The 19,603-nt window shown below is 46.4% G+C and overlaps 1 protein-coding gene across 1 annotated transcript; it reads left to right on the forward strand.

The window, feature by feature from the left end:
- Positions 1-380: 380 nt before the first annotated feature.
- TH (tyrosine hydroxylase) lies at positions 381-17,814 on the forward strand. Its single transcript, XM_074918099.1, has 13 exons — positions 381-470; positions 4,979-5,182; positions 8,489-8,663; positions 9,401-9,489; positions 9,706-9,773; positions 11,556-11,606; positions 12,493-12,638; positions 13,034-13,169; positions 13,305-13,374; positions 13,722-13,778; positions 14,373-14,468; positions 14,640-14,773; positions 17,655-17,814. Exons 1-13 carry the CDS (start codon positions 381-383, stop codon positions 17,812-17,814), a joined length of 1,476 nt encoding a protein of 491 aa, XP_074774200.1.
- The last annotated feature ends 1,789 nt before the right edge of the window (positions 17,815-19,603 follow it).

Below are 19,603 nucleotides of genomic sequence, written 5' to 3' on the forward strand. Positions count from 1 at the left end.
TCCTTTCATGCAACTCCCAAGCTGGGAAAGCAAATGTGTTGGACTGAAACACAGCACAAGTATGAACTCCATCAAGAAGAAGGGAGGGAAAAAAACAGAGTAGAAATCTTTCGGGCGCAGGCAAACAGGTGGGGGGAGAGTCTGGTCTGCGAAGGCAGGGTGTCTGCAATCTTTGTAGCGATTAGATTTAATGGGACAGAAACGTTTCTCTCCTTCACGTCCCCTCCTCCTCTCAGCCTGAGGGGGAGAAAGGAGGGAGGTGGTGATGGGGAGGTGGCGGGGGGAGAGAAGATTTGAAAGAGTCTTTGACGTCAGCCCTGCCCTATAAAAAGCTGGCAAGGAGCTGGAAAGCGGAGAGCAGAGCTTGTGGAAGAGCAAAGATGCCAACCCCGAACATCTCCACCTCTGCAGCCAAAGGCTTCCGCAGGGCGGTGTCGGAGCTGGACTCCAAGCAAGCTGAGGCCATCATGGTAAGACAACCCTACCCCACTTCTTCCCCCCTCCTGAAAACCGCAGCCTCTCCCATAGCTATAGGCAGAGGCAGGCAGGGATAGATGGACCAACACTGCCTTTATCAGAGTTCCCTCACATGGACGCCTCCGGGCTCCAGGCTGGCAAAGGGAAATTACCCAAACAGTTCTCTCAACATACTGGTACATGTGAAATGAAAACATTAAGGGGGATGAAAGCTTGAACTAATGCCACCCCCACCCCCCAACCAAAGCAAGGTCAATAACCCATATACCTAAGGCAGGAATAACAAGGAATCCCCAGCGTGAAAGGCAATTTGAAAATCTTAATGCTCTCCTGGTTTCAAGGCAATAAACTACAGAGATTTCACCTGTTCCAGCATAATGAAAAAGTGTGGCTGTTATTTCAGACAACATACGAGGCACAGGCAATTTAATCAGTTTGTTCGCTGCTGCTGTGTCTGCGGTTTCGCTCTCTCCCAGCACATCCTTCCCCCGTTTCTGTTCCCAGCCCTCCCTGATGTGGTCTCAGCCCTGGGTTTAGCCCTGGGAATGCTTCTGCACACACCAGCTCTGTATATGTCAGGGAAAAGAGAGGAAAACTTCCTCTGAGCTCTCAAGTGCCTTTAGAAAGCCAAGTCAGGCCAACCCATTGGACTGGCTGTAGGAACAGGGACATTTGACCTCCTAACCCAAATGCCAGGGCAGGCAGGAGGAGACTGGAGACTCCTGGCATGGGACAGTCCTGTGGGTCAGAGATGTGGCCAGGCTGCTGGTGACCCTGGGGGAGCCAGAGCAGCTGGTGGTAACGGGTGCACTGGGAGGGGACCCCCTCAGGTTGCTTGGCAGGAGGAAATCTGGGAATAGAGCTGTGTTTGGCAGATGTCTGCAGAGTGACTCCAGCACAAGAGCTCCCCATTTCCCTCCCCTACTCCTCCTGCCTCTTTTATCCACTCTCCTCTTAACCTTGTGTGGTGCTCTGACTCAGTAAAATCCACCACTACACCTGAGGTGTTTCGGAGGGTGGAGTGTGCTGGAAAGGAAGGGAAACATTTAGGAAACAAGGAGGTAAGCTTGCTTTCTCTAATAAATGGAAATCAAGGAAGGCTTCCCTCTCATACAACTGTTTTCATTCCGGCAAAATAATGAACACTTAAGTGGTTCTTGAAAACCCGGTATCTTCCAGGCTGCTCATCAAATTAGTATTTGTGATGCTTGCTGCTGTCTGCAGAAGGTGAGAGTGTTTGGTTATTACACATTTCGGGTGCTGCTTCATGTTTGATGGGAAACGGGCCACTCAACAATGGGGCCGGAGGAATTTGGGCTTACCAGGTGTGCTGGCAGGAGCGTGGCAACCTGCTTGGGGTGAGCAGCTCCTCCAGCCTGGGGTGGATGTAAAACCTCAGCCCAATTTTGTGTCCCTTCTTTGAATGGAAATTCTCAGAAAAATTAAAAAAAAAACCCCAAACTTAGCCCTGTGAGGATCACTTTGCGAGTGGGCTGTGTGAAAGGCTTTGCCCTCGGCTGTCACCTAGCACAGATCTCCACAACCCTGTCACCTCTTTTGCTGGTTTCTACCAGGCAAGAGGCATGATTCTGCATTTGCATGTGACATCGCGTGTCCCCAGCCCCTGTGGTGTCAGCGTGACCATGGGCTATTGGCCACTCAGTCCCTGCTAAGCCCTGCACCAGCTCTGGCAGGTCTGAGGTGTTCCCTTGCCGTTAATCACCAGGGACCAGCACCCTGTTGAAGGGGAAACTGTGCAAACTGAGGGGGAAAAAAAGACCTTTGCGATCCCAGAACTCATCTACACTGGCAGGTTTTTTACATGTCAGCTGGGCCAGCCAAACATCAAACTCACACTGTGGAAAAGCCTTTTGTTATATATTTAGTTTTTCTGCTGCTAATAGTTTTTACAAGACACCCTGGGACTGTAGCTGGAGCACGGTTTGGTTACAGAGCACACAAGCAGAGCCAGGCAGGAGACAGCAGTTGGAGGCAAACCAGCAGGAAGGAGAGCCTGGGGAAGCAGCGGTGGGGCGTTACTGTCCCCACGCTGCAGGGAGGGAAGTAGTCTTTAAAGTCCATCCTGCTTGCTGCAAATAATGAGCCTGGAAAAAAAAAAAAAAAAAAAAAGAAAAAGCTAAGTGCCTTAACTCAGAACACAGTATTTTTAATGACACTACTCAGGCTGGGCACACTGAGTTGCAGCAGCAAAGTTGAAGAAGGAATAATGAACTAATACTTCATAAGAGGTGCAAACTAACCCTTCATGAGAGGTGAATGACCATATCAGACTCAGGCCCTGGTTAGGCAAATAAATGCTTTGCAAAATCAAATTAAAGTTTTCGCTGTAGCTAGATATACACTCAGGGAGCTAGTCTGCAAGGCAATTCGGAAATACCATGTAAAGGCGCCTTCCAAAGAAAGGAAGGCATTTATCATGAGAGATCAGTTTGGTTAGTTTATATGCCAGATTCCTAATTTCCAGCAAAAGGAGGTAATACCCTGATGAGAGTAAATATGAGGGGCAGAAGAGAGGACGATGAGATGGGCAGCCTCTACCTGGCAGAGGAGGCAGCAGGCAGCGCTCCCAAGCAAAATTCAGGCTTTTTTTTAAAAAAAAAAAAAATATTTACCCACCTAGAACATACCAAGACGCCTTGACAGGGACTGAACCCCCCCTGCTTCTGCCTGCCTGGGGCCACCCATCCCAGCACACAGGTCTGACTGGTCGAGGCTGCCTCTCCTGGTGCCGCTTTGCAGCCACACAAGTCTACTTGCTATTTAAATGCCTTCCAGTCAGATATTAAACCTGATTTACAGCCCAAACATGGGGCTCTAATTTCTCTCCTCTCCCCTGCTCCACCCCAGAAATAAAATCCTGCTGCCCCTCTGCACCCTGGGGCACTGTGTGCGAAAACATCCTGAGCTAATGCACTGCCTGGCTGGGGACCACTGCAGAGCCCAGTCACTGTGGTGAGCACAAGGCTGTTTGCCCTGCTTATTGCAGGCACTTTAAAGTAAACACTGGCTTGGCTTTGAACACACTGCTGATATAAAACACACGCTTAAGCCGGAGCACATGCTCACAAGATTTTTAAAGTTATGACTGAGGATGCTTATTAGATGTCTTTTCTCTTTGGGCATGAATACCATCAATTTAGACAAGCAGCAATATGTGCTTATTTGTTAGAAAGTGGTTTTCTGTGCCACAAGGAATAAAGGGGTTGAGGATCAGCCGATATAATTTCAGAGGGGAATCTTTATTACAAAAGGACGGCTAGAAATGCGTGGGCTGGTGCCTAGATGTGCTGCATTTTCCAGGCTGCATTTATAATGTCAGCTTTACATCACTAAATCCTTCAAGAGGATTTTCACAGGAAACATTAGTTACTGATGGCAGGCTTTGAAAATCAGAGAGAAAAAAGGGCTTAGCAGTTGAGCAGGCTGTCTTTTGAACAGGAAAATATTCTTCAAATTTTCACAAGGTAGGGAAGGTGCTGCTTGGTTAGCATCTATCTCTTTTCCAGATATTTTCAATGTAATCAGAGGGAAAACTGCAGTCAGTCCCACTCTATACGCTGTTCCTTCTTCAGCGCTACCCCAGGTTTCTTTTAGCAAGTTCTGAGGGTTTGTCATCTGGTTTGGGTATTGAACACAGAAAATTGGAACCAGCTGAGCGGCTTTTAAATGGAAAACTGGTTGTAAAAAGTTCAAGAACAAATAAGTTAGTATACGAGCCATTTGTATAACAAAAGAAATAGAAGTGATTGAAATAGTTTGTAGTTCACTAGAAATATGAATGAGTGACCTAACATGACCCCAGGCACAGAGTCACAGCATTTTAGGTGCAATTATAAGTAACAGAAATCTGCATGAGTTTGTTGGGACAAAACAAATCTATAGATCAGTGGGAGCAATTTATTTTCTGGGGTATATGGATGCAGTTCCAATTATATTTCAGTGGGTAAACATCCACTTAATGCCAGAAGAAAATGTCATTTTGGATCCTGGGAGCAGTTTAGCTAAGCTGGCCTGCTAATACACCTGCAAACAGTTCATGCTTCCTGGCCAGACTACAGCTGTGAGCTTCAGCTGTCCCTCATAGTGTATCTTTTCTCAGATGACTTCATGTTTATCTAATGCCACTTCACTTGAGTTCATCAGACACCGGAAAACTGAGTAAAATTGTTTCTGATTTTTATTTTTTGAAAGATATTGAAAACTGTTGCTAGGAAAGGTGAGGGGAGAAGCCCACTCTCCAGTCACGCTACAAGCATATTTTACACAGATTTTTTTCCTGAAGCACCACGTTTCAAAAAGCTCAATCCTAAAGTCTCAGCCGTCACCAGATCTTCCTCTACAAAGCCAGGCAAGACAGTACAACCTTCCCGTTCTTCCTCTGCTGAGCCACATTTGTCACACCTCATCCAACTACCAGCAATGTCTCTGAGCTCCCCTACAGCTCTATCAGAAGTGTTACTTATTTCTGTTCTGCCTTCAGTCTCCGCGGTTCATTGGTAGACGTCAAAGCCTCATTGAGGATGCCAGGAAGGAAAGAGAGGCTGCAGCTGCAGCCACTGATGCTGCAGAGTCTACAGAGACCATTGTCTTTGAGGAGAAGGATGGGAGAGCCATGCTGAACCTCTTCTTCATGCTCAAGGGAGCCAAGACTTCACCACTGTCCCGTGCACTTAAGGTATTTGAGGTGAGTACCTAACCTGTTATATGGGACTCAAGGAACACACTACAAGTTTCATGGCTCTTCTGTGAGAAATATCACTTAAGCCTACTAAAGAAGACTCAGACTAGATCTGCCTACTGCAGATATTGTCTGATGTCCCCACAGTCAGGCTTTGCTCATGCCCCAGCGTGTCCTCACTTTCCGTCACTAAGAATGAGCCATACCTCTGTCTGGTAGTGCTGTTAAGCTCTGGGCTTAAATTTGCCTAATTACTGAATCCAACCGCACAGTTTCGCACTTACAACACACACCCCTGTGCCTTGTAGTGTACTCTGACAGTTCCCTCCACTGCTCAGCATTTTAACTTCTTCATGCGCAGGGCTCTGATCCCCCATTCAAAGCAAGCTGTGTGTCCTGCATGGCTACAGACCAAACCTGCCTTATGTGTGGAACAAAGCTCTGGCAGTCTCTGAATGGCATTGCCACATTGGTTCTTGGTCAAAGTCTTACAGGAACAACTTCACCCTGGGTGTAAAACTGATATATTGATTTCAGAATTATCTCTCTACTTCAGGGATGAATTGGATTCACATGTTAAAGGTTCTGTTGGTTGTCCCCAGAGATGTGTCCTGTATATGGCTTTAATACCAAAGAAAACTGGTAACTAATTGAGCTTTTTCCTCCTAGCCAGCACTATAATGTTGCATTATCTAGCATCTCGGCACCATGAATGGAAAGACTGACATAAGTGCTGTCTATTTAAACAGTAATCAAATACAACAACTTGCGTTTATGTAGTACATTTTCATCCAGAAGGATTCAAAAGTGTTTTGCAAACTGAGGTTCTGAGATATGTTTTATTTACAGTATTTATTTTCATTGACTTCAGCAGTGAGAGGACAATTTGTTCCTATTAATCAATCACATGGGTTGTAAGGTGCCTCTGGAGGTTTTTAGTCCAACCTCCTGCTCAGAGCAGGTCCTCTCACAACAAGTTGCTCAGGGCTGTGTTTGTTGCATTTTGAATATCACCAAGGTAGAGATCCCACAGTCTTCTTGGACTCCTTGAGCAGTGTATGACTATCTTCATGGTAAAAGTTTTTTTTCTTTCTTTTTTTTTTTTTTTTCTTTTTAATGTCCTTGCTTCCAGCTTGTGCTTGTTGCCTCTTGTCCTCCCACTGTGTACTTCTCAGATGAATCTGGCTCTGTCTTCTTTCTGCCCTCCCACCAAGTACTAGTAGACAGTGAACCAATCTCCCTTGCCCTTTCACTTTTTAAGGCTGAAAAAATCCAGTTCCCTCAGCCTTTCTTCATATAACTTTGTACTCCAGCCTCCTGAGAATCTTGGCAGCCCTCCACTATATCTGCTACAGCACATCAATGCCTTTCTTCTATGGGACATGGTACTCCAGATGTGGTATTCCTCATCCCAGATAGAGAGGAGGAATCACTTGCTTTGACCTACGGTCTACAGTCTTGCTACTACAATTTAGTATGTGGTTGGCCTTTCTCATCACAAAGGCATGCTGCTACCTCATACATTAATACACATTATTATATAACACCTTCTTCCCCACGAAATGAAACCACTTCTGGGGTAAAAACACATCACCAGCAACACTGTGCAGCAAAACCAGTACTTAACAGATGTAAATGTACAAAAAGTGTATTTGGTGGATAAGTATTTCCCTGAAATTGTAAGGCATTCTAACTATTCATTGCCCAGGTCTTACTATCTCTGATAATCTTATGAAAAGTGTTTAAGATCTTCAGCAATTACAAAACATCTTGAATCTCCTCTAAGAGGACTGTTGCAAGAAAAGCTGTTTTCTGGGCAACATATGGTTCTTGTCTCAAGACTGAATGAATCTCTAAGACAAGCCTGTCAGACAAAAACCTTGGTGATGCCATGGCTGGGGTATTTTTCCTAGAAGTGCACAGCTCCCAGAAAAGACATGAAAGATCCATCAGCGTGATATTTAAAATACAACAGACTGCTTAGCATGTATGAAATATAGAATTGTAGTGTAGGATCTTGTACTGGGTAGATTTTTATGTTACACTGCATTTAAGGTCTATAATCTAAATAATTTTTAAAAACATCAAGCAAGAAACAGGGGCAGCTCATGTTCAAATATTATTTGTTTCTTCCTGGAACAACTTACAGGCTGCATCAAGAGCTTTCTGAGTAAAAAAGCTTTTTGAGCTTGTCGCAGAGAGAGCTTTAAATATAATAAAAAGACAAGCATGTCAAGCCACAACAGAGGAAGATTCATTTCACAGATCCCTCTGGCAATGCAGGTACAAGATATGAAAGCAGATGGGCATAATGACATTTGCCTCATCATGAACCAGGCTGCAGGGAAGCTGGTTTCACTCTTCTGTATGTGTTACATGCAGCCAAAGCATAGGTAATGCAATCAAGGCTGTCAGATTAATGCAAAGGTATTGATTGTTGAGGGGACAATGTAATAGTGAAGTTGGTAGGTACATTAAAAAACACGGTCCTAAATTTAATTTACCTGTGGCATCGCATCTGTTCCTTCTCATCTTTATGCCTCCGATTAACAAAAGAAGCCATGTCCCTTCCTCTCCCAACTTGCAGAGACTTTGGAAAGGTTGGGTCATTGCCCAGGGACTTGGGCTTGTACTGCCAGTTTTCACTGAGCTAAAGAAAATATCCACGAATCGACCAGGGTCTTCTGGAAGAATATGGACTCTGTTTTGTTTTCTTCTTATTCTTCGGGGAAGGTCAGTTCTGATAATGAGCCCAAATGATGTCAGTTCTGACAGCGACCCCCGAAGTAACGCTACCGCCGAGCGGGGAGGGCTGAGCCCCGCCGGTTCAGCACCACGGCCAGGGCCCCGCCGGTTCAGCACCACGGCCAGCGCCCCGCCGGTTCAGCACCACGGCCAGCGCCCCGCCGCCGGCCCGCGCCCGCCCCTCCGCGTCCTCGCCAGCCACCCCACCCCCTTCCAAAACACCTTTACCTTAAGCGGGAGATTAGAGGAGAGGGGGTCATAGGAGGTGGCATTCTGCCACATCAACCTCCCCGCTTGAACCCATCTTCTTTGCCGCTGTGGAAGTCTTCCGTTGCTGGTTACTGACCAGCCCCACTGGCTGTCTGTCCAGAAGGAAAAACTGTGGAATTAATGGATAAATGTGTTTATTCCAGTGTGTGTGTGTGTGTGGGGGGGGGGGGGGGGGGGGAAGAAGAAAAAGACAAAGAGGAGTTCCCCAATGTATCCATATGGACATCTTTGGGAAGTATCAACACATGTTTAAAATGTTGTTTAATGTTTTTATTCTCCTTTTCCATGTTCCCAAAGACATTTGAAGCTAAAATTCATCACCTGGAGACCAGGCTTAGCCGAAAGCCCCGTGAAGGGACCGCTGAGCTGGAATACTTTGTGCGCTGTGAAGTCCACAGCTCTGACCTAAATACTTTCATTAGCTCCATCAAGAGGGTAGCAGAAGATGTGAGGACCACTAAGGAAGACAAATGTAAGGAACTTACCAACTGTTTCAATTTTGTGGAGAGGCTGAGCTGTAGAAACAGGGTGGAGGCTTTGTTATTCCCAGAAAAGGGGAAGGGCTACTGTATGCTGAATTGAAGCAAACCAGAAAAGACTGCCTCTAGGACACCTGAATCCAGAAAGCCACTTCCCTCCTTGTCCATTTCTCAGTGGGCTCCAGAGTCCACAGCCCATTCTTCTGGTGCCAGATTGAAAAAATAGAAATAGGAGATAAAATTTCATATTTCGTTCACACCTGTCCTACAGAGTTCTCCATCCCTACACCAGTGTTTTATATTATAAATGTAAGGTAGTTTCCTACCTATGTGTCAGGAAGTCTTTACAGATCCAGCACTAAATGACAAGACACTCCCCATGCCATCCTGTTCTGAAGACAGGATGATTCTTATTGTAAAATATCCCCAGAGATCTGTAGTGATTGCTCTACAACCAGTTGGACCTCTGGATTTGTTTTTAATGAAAAGTCTAGGATCTTTAAATAAAATAAAATTTTCATTTCTTGTTTACTTTGGTCACAAAATACTCTGCTGAGAGATGGGCAGGGAGGTTATGAGATGCAGATCATGGGATTAGACATGAGTCTAGGACAAGAGCACTGAGAGTGTGGAACTACTGTCCAGAAGGGCATTCAGCCTCACAACGCCTTCTCAGTAGGGGATGCTCCATTTTCACTTCCACAGCCAGTTTTTCTCTTTCTTTCCACAGTTCACTGGTTTCCCAGAAAAATCTGTGAGTTGGACAAGTGCCACCATTTGGTCACCAAGTTTGACCCTGACTTGGATCTGGATCATCCGGTGAGTGAGTCTGTGTGGGCACACCCTCATGTTGGAGTCCTGAGCCTTCCCTCAGAAGCAGGGAGCTGGAGAGCACCTATTAGTGTAGCTGCTCAGGGAACTGTAGCGCAATCACCACCATGAGAGAAGTTTCTCCAGCCAGTGATGAACTTTGCTGGGTGAGAAATTTTAGTAACTGATTAAAAATCCTGTCTCTGTTCCTATTTATTATCACAGGGCTACTCTGACCAAGTATATCGCCAGAGAAGGAAATCAATAGCAGAAATTGCTTTTCACTATAAGCAGTAAGTCTCTTTCTAACATCCATGCAGGGATAACGCCGTATCAATGTAACCTGTCGGGAAGTCATTGTGCTACCTGCATGAGACTTCTTTTATGTTTTGTCTCCCCATTCAGCCTTGCCAGCTCTTTTTGTGTCCCTCTTCTCTCCATACATTCCAGTCTCTTTTTAATTAAAAAATGTCTGTAGTCATTAATTCATACACTCATAAAGCCAGAATAAACCTCCTGCATAATAAAAGCCACTTATAATTCCATCAGACCTCAAACTTAATTTTTAAAAGGCAGCTTCTCTTTTAGAATGACACCTATTTTTGACTTTGGTGTTTCAAGTAGTGAAAAAACTACCACATGCCCAGAAAACTTGTTTCAATGTTTCATTATCCTGACAGTATAAAAATGTGGGTTTTATTTCTAAACCGAACTTTGGTGGCCTTCGTTTTCACCCAGTGGATCACACATGCCTTTTGTCTGCTAGATTGAATTCTGCTATCAGATTTGGTTTGCTATGAGAGTATTTATAGGCTAAATGGTTCACCTCCTAACTCTCTCTGATAAATTAAATAGATTCCAGTAATGGTCACATCATTACCTTATATAGATTTAAGACTATCTCTTGTGCTCCTGCTTAATACTCCTGTGCTGATACATGCAGTAATAGCACTCAGCCTCTTCACTACAACATCAGAGCTCTAACATTCAGTTGAGTTTGTAAAATATTCCCTAGATCCTATTCAGGAACACCACTCTCCACCGTAGCATCTCCCTCTCTGAGCAGGACTTTAAATGTAGATTTCTGCAGCGAGCTGTGCTGAAAGCAGGCTATGGAAATTATATGGGTCACATCCTTGAGCTACCCCTGCAACCGGTGTGATCCCAGCATGGCTTTCTGCTCTGTTAGGTTTCATGTTCTTTGCAGGTTTGATGCCCAGAAAATAGACATTGACGTTTTTGTCCTGTACTAATACTAAATGCACAGAAAGTCACTGTGCCAGCAAGAGAGTCCTGAGTGCCACAGGAAGAAATACTGTCCTAAGGTGACGCATCCATTTAAGATGTCTTCTCTCACATCTCGCCTGCAGGTTAGCATTTATGAGTCACTGTGTAGAATCCCTTCAGGCTTTTCATGGGAAAAGAACTATGCTTTATCGCTGTAATATGTGAATAGCTCATTTGTTCAAATACAGAACAGAAGGATTTAGGAAATACAATTGCCAATTATGATGCAGAAAATTTAAAAGTGTCAGTCTTCTTTAGTTCCCACTTATATCAATGTTAAGATTTTCTTTTCTTGCCATCCTTAATCTTACTGACAATATATTTTCCTGCAGTTCAAATACATTTAGTTTTCCTTATTAGATGCTTTTATTTCCCAGCCACTGATTCATTTTTGGAGCCATCAGCTCCCTGAAGTTCAGGCACATGGAATTAATTTATTTTTACACAAAGTTTCAATTTTTTTGAGTGAAAACCTTTTTTTTTTTTTTTTTTTTTTTCTTTTTTCCCCCCTGGAAAATATTATCATATTACGCCTGCTAAACTTTTGCTAATTCCTTGTCTATTTATAACCTCTGGCTAGACTAATGCTTTCCTCTGTGTCTGTGTATTTGTTGCACCTGTACAAATGACCCAGTACTAAGGGTTTGTCTTTTCTGCCACCCCCTTGTTTGGTTTAAAGAAGATTGATCAACATCATGCAGAGCTTCTCCAAAGTGCTTCCTTCTCAGAGGGAAGAGGAGCCTGGCTTGTGCTCTGCTGCTGTCAGTAACGGTGCGTTTGCCTTGCAGTGGGGACCCAATCCCTCATGTGGAGTATACAGCAGAGGAGATCGCTACCTGGTGAGCGCTGATTTACTCTGTGGCCTTTATTGGCTTCACCACTAGAGGTTGGGAGTCAAAACCTGAGTGGTTAGGGCACGACCTCTTGAAAAATGAGTCAGGAGTACAAGCATCCTAATTGATGGTTTGTTATAAAATCCAGCAACTCATTGCGTGGAGTCTTATGGTAGGGACTGCATTCGGGAGAGCAAGCTACCTCCAAAACAGTGATGCTCTGTCTCCTCCTCTCTTGGGGCTTCACTGAGAGCACTTTCATACTGCAGCCCCCAGGATTTTCCTCCAAAGGAGCCTCCCCAGAGAATGAGGTAGATAATTTGAAGTCCCACTTCTCTAAGTGGACCTGGCTTGGAGGCTGCTCCTCCAAGCAAAGGGCAGTTATCACAGCTGCAGAAAGAAGTACAAGGCCTGTGGTGAATATCTGCATGGAACCTGCTGGCTTCACTTAGGAAAACACTTCCTTTGAACATGATTATTTCCAGGAGTGTTGCTGCAGGATTATCTCTGAAAACAAGGCCATATGAGCTATAGGAGCTGAGTACACAGGCTCCTAAACAAGGTAATCTCCTGGTTATATTGACTGTCTTCATTGTGCAACTTCAGAAGCTAACCTGCAGGGAATATTGTAATTCCAGTTAATACATTTTAGGCAATCTTCTGACCTTCAAAGTCAGAAATAGGTCCGTGCAGATACAACTGCTGGCTTTGCGGCTCATTTGGATGTGTGTCTGTATGTTTACACACCCCTAATCAATGTGCACAGACAGACTTAGTGGTGGAGAAAGGCAAAAGGACAAGAAACCTAGAGGCGTGAGTACTTTCTAACCAGAGGACAGGAGAAGACTAGACACGTTAAGCCACTGAATGTCTGCCACCTCTCATCCTGAAGGAAGGAGGTGTACAGCACCCTGAAGAGCCTGTACCCCACCCATGCCTGCAAGGAGTACCTTGAAGCTTTCAGTCTACTGGAGAAATTCTGCGGCTACAACGAGAACAACATCCCTCAGCTGGAGGAGGTCTCCCGCTTCCTGAAAGGTGGGTTTTGCACCCATGTCCCAGGTCTGCACAGTGGTGGCAGCTACAGTTGGGAAACCCAAACCTGAAGGATGAGTGTCTGAGTTGAGACTTGGGAGGAGAGGTGGTGGAGGCTTGTGCATTGCCCACAGAGGACAGGGGTAGACCCCAGGTGATGGGGACTGCAGCTGAACACAATGGGCTGCAACTGAAGGTCAAGCCCCTCATCAAATGATCCCACTGAGCACCTAAAGAGCAGATGTTGCTCCCTAGCAGGAGCAAAAAGATTAGGCTTGGCACAGCAGAAACCCTTTAGTTTTCAGCACTGATGCTTTTGCTGTCCATGCTGGGAACACGGGACACCGGTACATCCCATGGGCCTTGCACCCCCACAGAGATGTTATGTGCTGTTTCAGAGAGGACCGGCTTCCAGCTCCGGCCAGTGGCTGGCTTGCTGTCGGCGCGGGACTTCCTCGCCAGCCTGGCCTTCCGCGTCTTCCAGTGCACGCAGTACATCCGCCACGCGTCCTCGCCCATGCACTCCCCCGAGCCGTGAGTATCGCCCAGCCCTGATGGTCTCCCCTGCCCAGGTACATCCCACCTGGCCAGTAATTAACCTTCCTCCTGAATGGACAAACTCTGTCTGCTTCTGACTGTGTTTTCCTCCTTTCCCCTGGGCATCGGCAGAGATTGCTGTCACGAGCTGCTGGGGCACGTCCCGATGCTGGCTGACAAGACGTTTGCCCAGTTCTCTCAGGTAAGACGGTCATCTGCTTCCTCATCCCCAAGAGGGCAGGGCACAAGGTAGGAACCCAAACCAACCCTGGTCTCGTCACCTAAACCCTTCTTGTCCTAGGATTTATCTATATTAAACATGATGTACAGGAGCCCTAGTGATGGATTGAGAACCCTAGTACAGAATAAAAATATCAAACTCCGCAGCAAAGTGGTTTTAGTTTGAGCACAGTGAAGCCCCAGCAGATGCATGGCAATGCAGGGCAACAGTTTCTGTTGTCTCAAGGCAATAAAGCAGAGGAATCCACGCATTGTCAGACCCTCAGAACAAATCTGTCCTGATGTTCACCCCTTCTCTTCTATTCCCAGGACATTGGGCTGGCGTCTCTGGGAGCAACTGATGAAGAAATTGAGAAACTCGCAACAGTAAGCTTTCCTCTTTGCTGAATGGGGGCTCCAACCCCTCCAGCAGCACTTCTGCGGTATCAAGGGACTGGTTCAGCCTGGTCTCCTCAGATCTGCAGGCTCAGAGCCCCTACCTGACCTGTCCCAACCCTGCTCTTTCATGATGACTGTGCAGAGCGGAGATCAGTTAAACAGCAGAGCTCACTTGCACATTAACCCAATTTTCTCGGGCACCAGGGTATCATCAGGCATCGTATTTCTAATGACAGTACTGCTGGGACTCTTTGGGATGGGATTAAATGACATCCACTTCCTTTGGCTCTCCCTCGGCAAAGTGACCCGTCCTGCTCCAAGGGCACCGAGCAGCAGCACTGCGCAGCAGCCAGGCACGCAGGGGACCCAGGGACAGTTTCATCTGTCCCAGCATGGCAGCAACTTAGTTTATCACTTTGCTCTGGCAGCGATGGGTGCAGGGTAAGGACTGGGGACAAAGTGGCAGGTGCCCATTCATTTAAACAACCCCAGACTCCAGCCACAATGCAAGGGCTCGGAGGTGACAGACTCATGAAGATGTGGAGCTGTGTCCCCTATGCATTTCTCTTTCTCCTTTCACAGCTTTACTGGTTTACAGTGGAGTTTGGGCTCTGCAGACAGAATGGGATAGTCAAAGCCTATGGAGCCGGGCTCCTGTCTTCCTACGGGGAGCTCATAGTAAGTCCCAGCATAACTTGCCTCCCTGCTCTAGATCCTATACACCAAAAAACTTTCTTTCTCTGCTCAGCTTCAATGACTTTACCCGCTCTGTTCTCCTCCTCTGCCTATCACATATGTGCTTTTCAATCCCCTTAATTTCATGCTGGCGTTTTTCTGCTGTGTCCATAGCACTCTTTGTCAGATGAACCAGAGGTGCGGGACTTCGACCCCGATGCTGCTGCTGTTCAGCCCTACCAGGACCAGAACTATCAGCCCGTATATTTTGTGTCTGAGAGCTTCAGTGATGCCAAAAGTAAACTGAGGTAGGACTGAGCAGTGAGAGACACCCAAACAGAAGGAAATGAAGGTATGGTATATTGAAACAGGGCTTGGCACCATGGCTGCTTTCAGTTCAAGGTCAGAAGTACTCTGGAAACTGTTGCCAGGTCTTTCAAAGTAAAGTGATTCTCCAGTTCCTACAGGGTCCAACTTCAGTCCCTTGGATTTGCCCAAGAGCCCCCCCCAAATATGCTGGACTCAAGGCTGTGGGTGTGGAGGAATGGAATGGAGTGGGAGGCACTCTTGGAGACAAGGCTGAGGGAGCAAGAAGAGGGACAAATCTAGCTCATCTGCATAGTTCTCACAGGAAGAAGTTACCAGGAGAGGCCAAGCAACATAACAGAGGGCTAGTGGTCCAGAAATTGGAGACCCAAACCACCCACCAGAACCCTCTCTGCTTTCTTGCTGCGGAAGGGCCAAGTGATACAGGTCAGGTACTGGCTATCCTTCATGGGAGCATCTCACTAGCATGTGTCCTTCTGAAACAGGGGTTTCCACATCATGTAAAAGTTTGCTCTGTGGGTGAAAGTTTTAGGAGAGGGCTGAATAGCTGCTCAAAACAGTGGCATTCTCTGAATTTAGAATGCAGAAAGATGTTTGTCTTTCTGAGCAGCTGCTGGGCAACTTACCCATTCATCATTCACCCAGTAAAAAAAAAAAACAGGCATTATTAGTAGCTTGTACAGAAACAAAAATAGATTTGCTTGGTGTGGGTAGATTTATCCATGGAAAAAAAGGGACTTTTGCACCCCTAGGCTGGTTAACATGGGTTAGCAGACCCCAGATGGAATGCCACCAGTGTAATTGGGTTTCCCAATCCCATGGGACTGCAAACAGGATGGAGAAGGGCAGCTCTACAAATAGGTATTTTCTCGGTCCTAGCCAGAATTGCCCACAGGAGGAAAGCTCAGTCCTTTAACATTTGACTGACAGAGGAAAACTTTGCCTATACCATTTTATCTTAGTTTAGGAAAGGAATAGGATGAGGTGAAGTATTACACAATGTACATGACTTTGCAGTTCCTGCAAGTGGGGTATTTCATGCAAATAATGTGGCAAGGACTGCTGTATTTCAACTTCTGCTTTTATTAACCTCACTTGCACTGTTCATACAGCCCGGAGTTCAGCTGCACAAAAGCAAGCACCTGGGGAGCCCATCCTCTCACACACACTAGGCTGCTTAAAAAAAAAAAAACCCAACTGTTGCCTAATGAGTAATTTCCTTGCATTTACAAAGGAAAAATACACTGCCAAGATTAGGCTAGAGGGTTTTGACAGTGACAAGCATTGTAAATGATCCTCTTTAAAGAGCTCAGAGACCACATAGACCTTACTCTAGGAGGTGAAAACATTAAAACATTTTTTGCATTAGTGCCAGCTGCCACCATGAACCTGATTATCAGTGGTATCCCTCAAGAAAAGCTTATTTTCCCAGAAAGAAAACTTCCCACCAGTTTTCTAGGATGGACACACTCCCTCAGTGCCCTTCCAGCATCCACGTCATACTTGTACACTTCAAAAAGGCGTCAAGTGAACAAACCATGTTGGAGGGCAAGCTTCCAACCATCGGCAGCGATGTTGCGAGTCCCCACTGTGGCTGATAGCATTAGTAAGAGAGGTGAGCTGCACCTTGCCTGGTAAAACTGAGATAAACCACATATTTTAGGAGGTGCACAATATGAGTATGCAGAAACCTCTTTCATTTGCACTTGGTTTTGTTTTCCTGTGAGCGTGGCAGCTCCCTGCAAGAGCCAGCATGTGGCTTTGACCATGTTGCCCCTTGGCTCTGTCTGATGTTTTCTCCCAAAGCCCAGCAATTTGGGACTGGGCTTCCCCGCCACAGGCAGCACGAGGCAGAGGAACATCCCTCCGGGAAAGGGATGCACTTCCCGGCGCCCTGCGCCAGAGCAGACCCGCGGTTGCCACAAGAGGGTACCCTAAGCTAAGCAATTCAGGAGCGAAAGGGTGAAGCCTCAGCAGAGGCGAGGAGCATGCCTGTTGCTAGTGCTGTTTGTCCCTTCATCTTCCCAGACCTTTCCAGCATGAGATTGTAGCCATGAGTACCAAAATATAGATTTCCAGCTCCATCTTTACACAGACACCAAAGAAAAAAATCCCTACTTTGTCAAGTGTACAGATCTCAGTGTTGGCGGTGAACATGAGGAACTTTGGGGAAACCTTACCCTTGATTTGTTTTCATTTGGCCATGTACTTCTTCATTAGAAAGGCAGCAACAAGGTCTTGCTCTTGAGAGGTATGAGGTAAAGTCAGGCTTATCTCTGACATACAGACTCCAGTGGGTGTTGAGTACAGTAGTGCAACTTTGCTCAAGCATATGGCTCCAGTGACACTATTCCCATCCTCCCACCCTGGCCTGAGCCATTGCCTGTCAAATCCATCCTTAAGGCAGCTTGCAGCTAGTTCCCCCCTCCCCAGGCAGAGATTAGTCAACAAATGAATGTCAGAAAGGATTTAGAAATAGAAAACTGTAATACCATGGGCTTTCCCTGCAATTAGCTTCTAAATCTCCTTGGCATTTTTGGAAAAGAATTGAAGTAGAGGATGCCTGGGAATGGCCACTGAGGTGGCCAGTTCAGTGTACCCTCCAGTTTGATGCAAGCCCATGTGTTCAGCCCACAGAAACCCACAGTCAAACTCATGGTCTTCCTTGCTGAACATGAGGGATTCCAGCTCCTGCTGTAGTCCTGCGGAGCTGGAAAGCTGTGACACCAGAGCTTTTGTGCTAAACTAACAACTCTGCCTAAAGGAGGCATTAACCTGTTGTGATTTGGGTAAATGTGATGGGTAGGAGGGAGACCCAGGACCCATCTCTTGTACCAAGCCCTCTGCACTCTTTCCTTGCAGGAGCTACGCAGCACACATCAAGCGGCCCTTCTCGGTGAAATACGAGCCCTACACCCACAGCATCGAGCTCCTGGACAGCCCTCAGACGATCTGTCACTCCCTGGAGAGCGTAAGGGATGAGCTTCACTCGCTGATTAATGCGCTCAATGTTATCAGTTAATACGAGAACTGGGCTCTTTCCTTCCCCTCTTCCCTTGCAGCCCCGCTCTGCCCTCACCTAGTTCCCAGCTGATAACTCCTCCCTGTTTTCTCCAGACATTTGCACCGCTGCCTGTCACCACGCGACCCCAACAGCTTTCCACTTTTGTATGTAGGGCCAGCTCGGAGGAGGGTGGAGGGAAGGATCCAAGGCCTGCTGGCTTTTCAGGTAGCTTTTCTATTGACTGCTGAAGAAGCTTAGCACAGACCGAAAGCATGGCCAGGCTACAGAGTTGAAGTCAAGAGCTGTGTGCTAGTCTCCTGGGTGCAAGGAAGAGGAGAAAAGCTTCTTTATTAAAAAAAGAAAGAGAAAGGAAAAAAAAAATATCTATTTTTTTTGCAGTTTGAGAGAATAAATTAATCTGCTTTTTTAGCCCCAAAGCAACTCCTACAGCAACTTCATGAGGGACCCTCAGTCCCCACAATCTCCTGCCTCTTACAGCCTCGTACATTTGGGAAATGCAGAGCTGCTCTAGAAGCTTTTCTGCCTGAACCAACTCTCTGAGGTCTGAAATGTCAGCTCCCAGCCTCCTCCCCTCAGCTTCTCGCACAGGGTGATGCTTAGGCATGAACCCCTGAGCTGCGCCAACCCACCCAGCTGCAATAAGCATCGCAGCTCCCCTGAACCACTAACCTAAGCCAGGAGTTGTCTGTCTGGCATAGAGCAGCCCTGATCTACCTGCATCCTCCCCAGCCCGTGCCCCACAGAGCCAGCCCTGGCCACCCCAGACCAGAGGGTGTGCACTCCCTTCAAGCCCTCTTTTAAAAGCTCCCACAGCAGGGAGTGCTCAGGCGCCCAGCTGCCATCCTTCACAGCAGACAGCAGTCACAGATACTGAGGTTCCTACGTGCTGGTGGCCCTTGGCAGCCTCTTGGTGCCCTGAGTTTCTTGGTTTTTGCAGACTGAGTGGGGCCACTGGTGTCTCGAGTTTGCCAGTCCTTGGGAGGATTTCACATGCTTTCACTTTTCCAGTCTGTTACACAGGTACAGCATCATCTTGTTCTTAGATAGCCCGATACCACTGTCACCTGGTGTAGCTCAGGTGTGTCAGTAATGTTATTGCTGGCCATTTCTGAAGAAGGTAACGTATGGGTAGGATGCTCAAACCCAGTTTCATCCAGCTTTCACTGTAGATATTAATGGCCTGATTTAACCCAAAGCTCTCAGGTTTCCTCCCCCTGCTTTTGCCCTTCTTATCTTCTTGCAGGCTATCTCATAACTTAGCAGTTTGCTCAGAAGTTTGGCCCAAGGTTATGCAGCTGTGCAGTATCAGAGCTGGGCTTGCGATGTGTGGAGGCAGCTAAACAGCTGTGGGGGACAGCGAAGGGAAGAATTACACATAGTTGTCTGTATGACTGGTTATACCATTTCTGTATAGACTTTTACCATCCTTATCCGCTATATATGGCTTTTATAATTTTCTCTTTAAAGAAATGCAAGGCTTAGCAGTTAAGTTTTGGCCATTAGGTGTAAGTATCCTCCAACACTTATATAACACCCTTCTCTAGTATTACTCCTACTGTGGCTCAGTCATAGTAATTTACAATCCATTATGCTTTAGCTCAGACCTTCACATATACGTGTCCTTAACCCCCAGTTCTCTCAAATTTTAACTGCTTAGCTACTGACAGTTAGCTACTGACAGCTAGCTACTGACTTAGTCTCCCACCTGCTTCAATCCCTCCTTTCTGTTTCCTTTCTTATTTGACCTCCCTTCTAAATTCCTCCTAAATTGTTTAAAAGGTCATTA

Source organism: Athene noctua, chromosome 14 (assembly GCF_965140245.1).
Source record: "Athene noctua chromosome 14, bAthNoc1.hap1.1, whole genome shotgun sequence".
Taxonomy (NCBI): Eukaryota; Metazoa; Chordata; class Aves; order Strigiformes; family Strigidae; genus Athene; species Athene noctua.

Coding starts and splice junctions, on each gene's coding strand:
- TH (XM_074918099.1), top strand. CDS start 381: ATGCCAACCCCGAACATCTCCACCTCTGCAGCCAAAGGCTTCCGCAGG. Junction 471..4,978: donor AGCAAGCTGAGGCCATCATG/GTAAGACAACCC, acceptor TTCTGCCTTCAG/TCTCCGCGGTTCATTGGTAG. Junction 9,774..11,555: donor ATTGCTTTTCACTATAAGCA/GTAAGTCTCTTT, acceptor TTTGCCTTGCAG/TGGGGACCCAATCCCTCATG.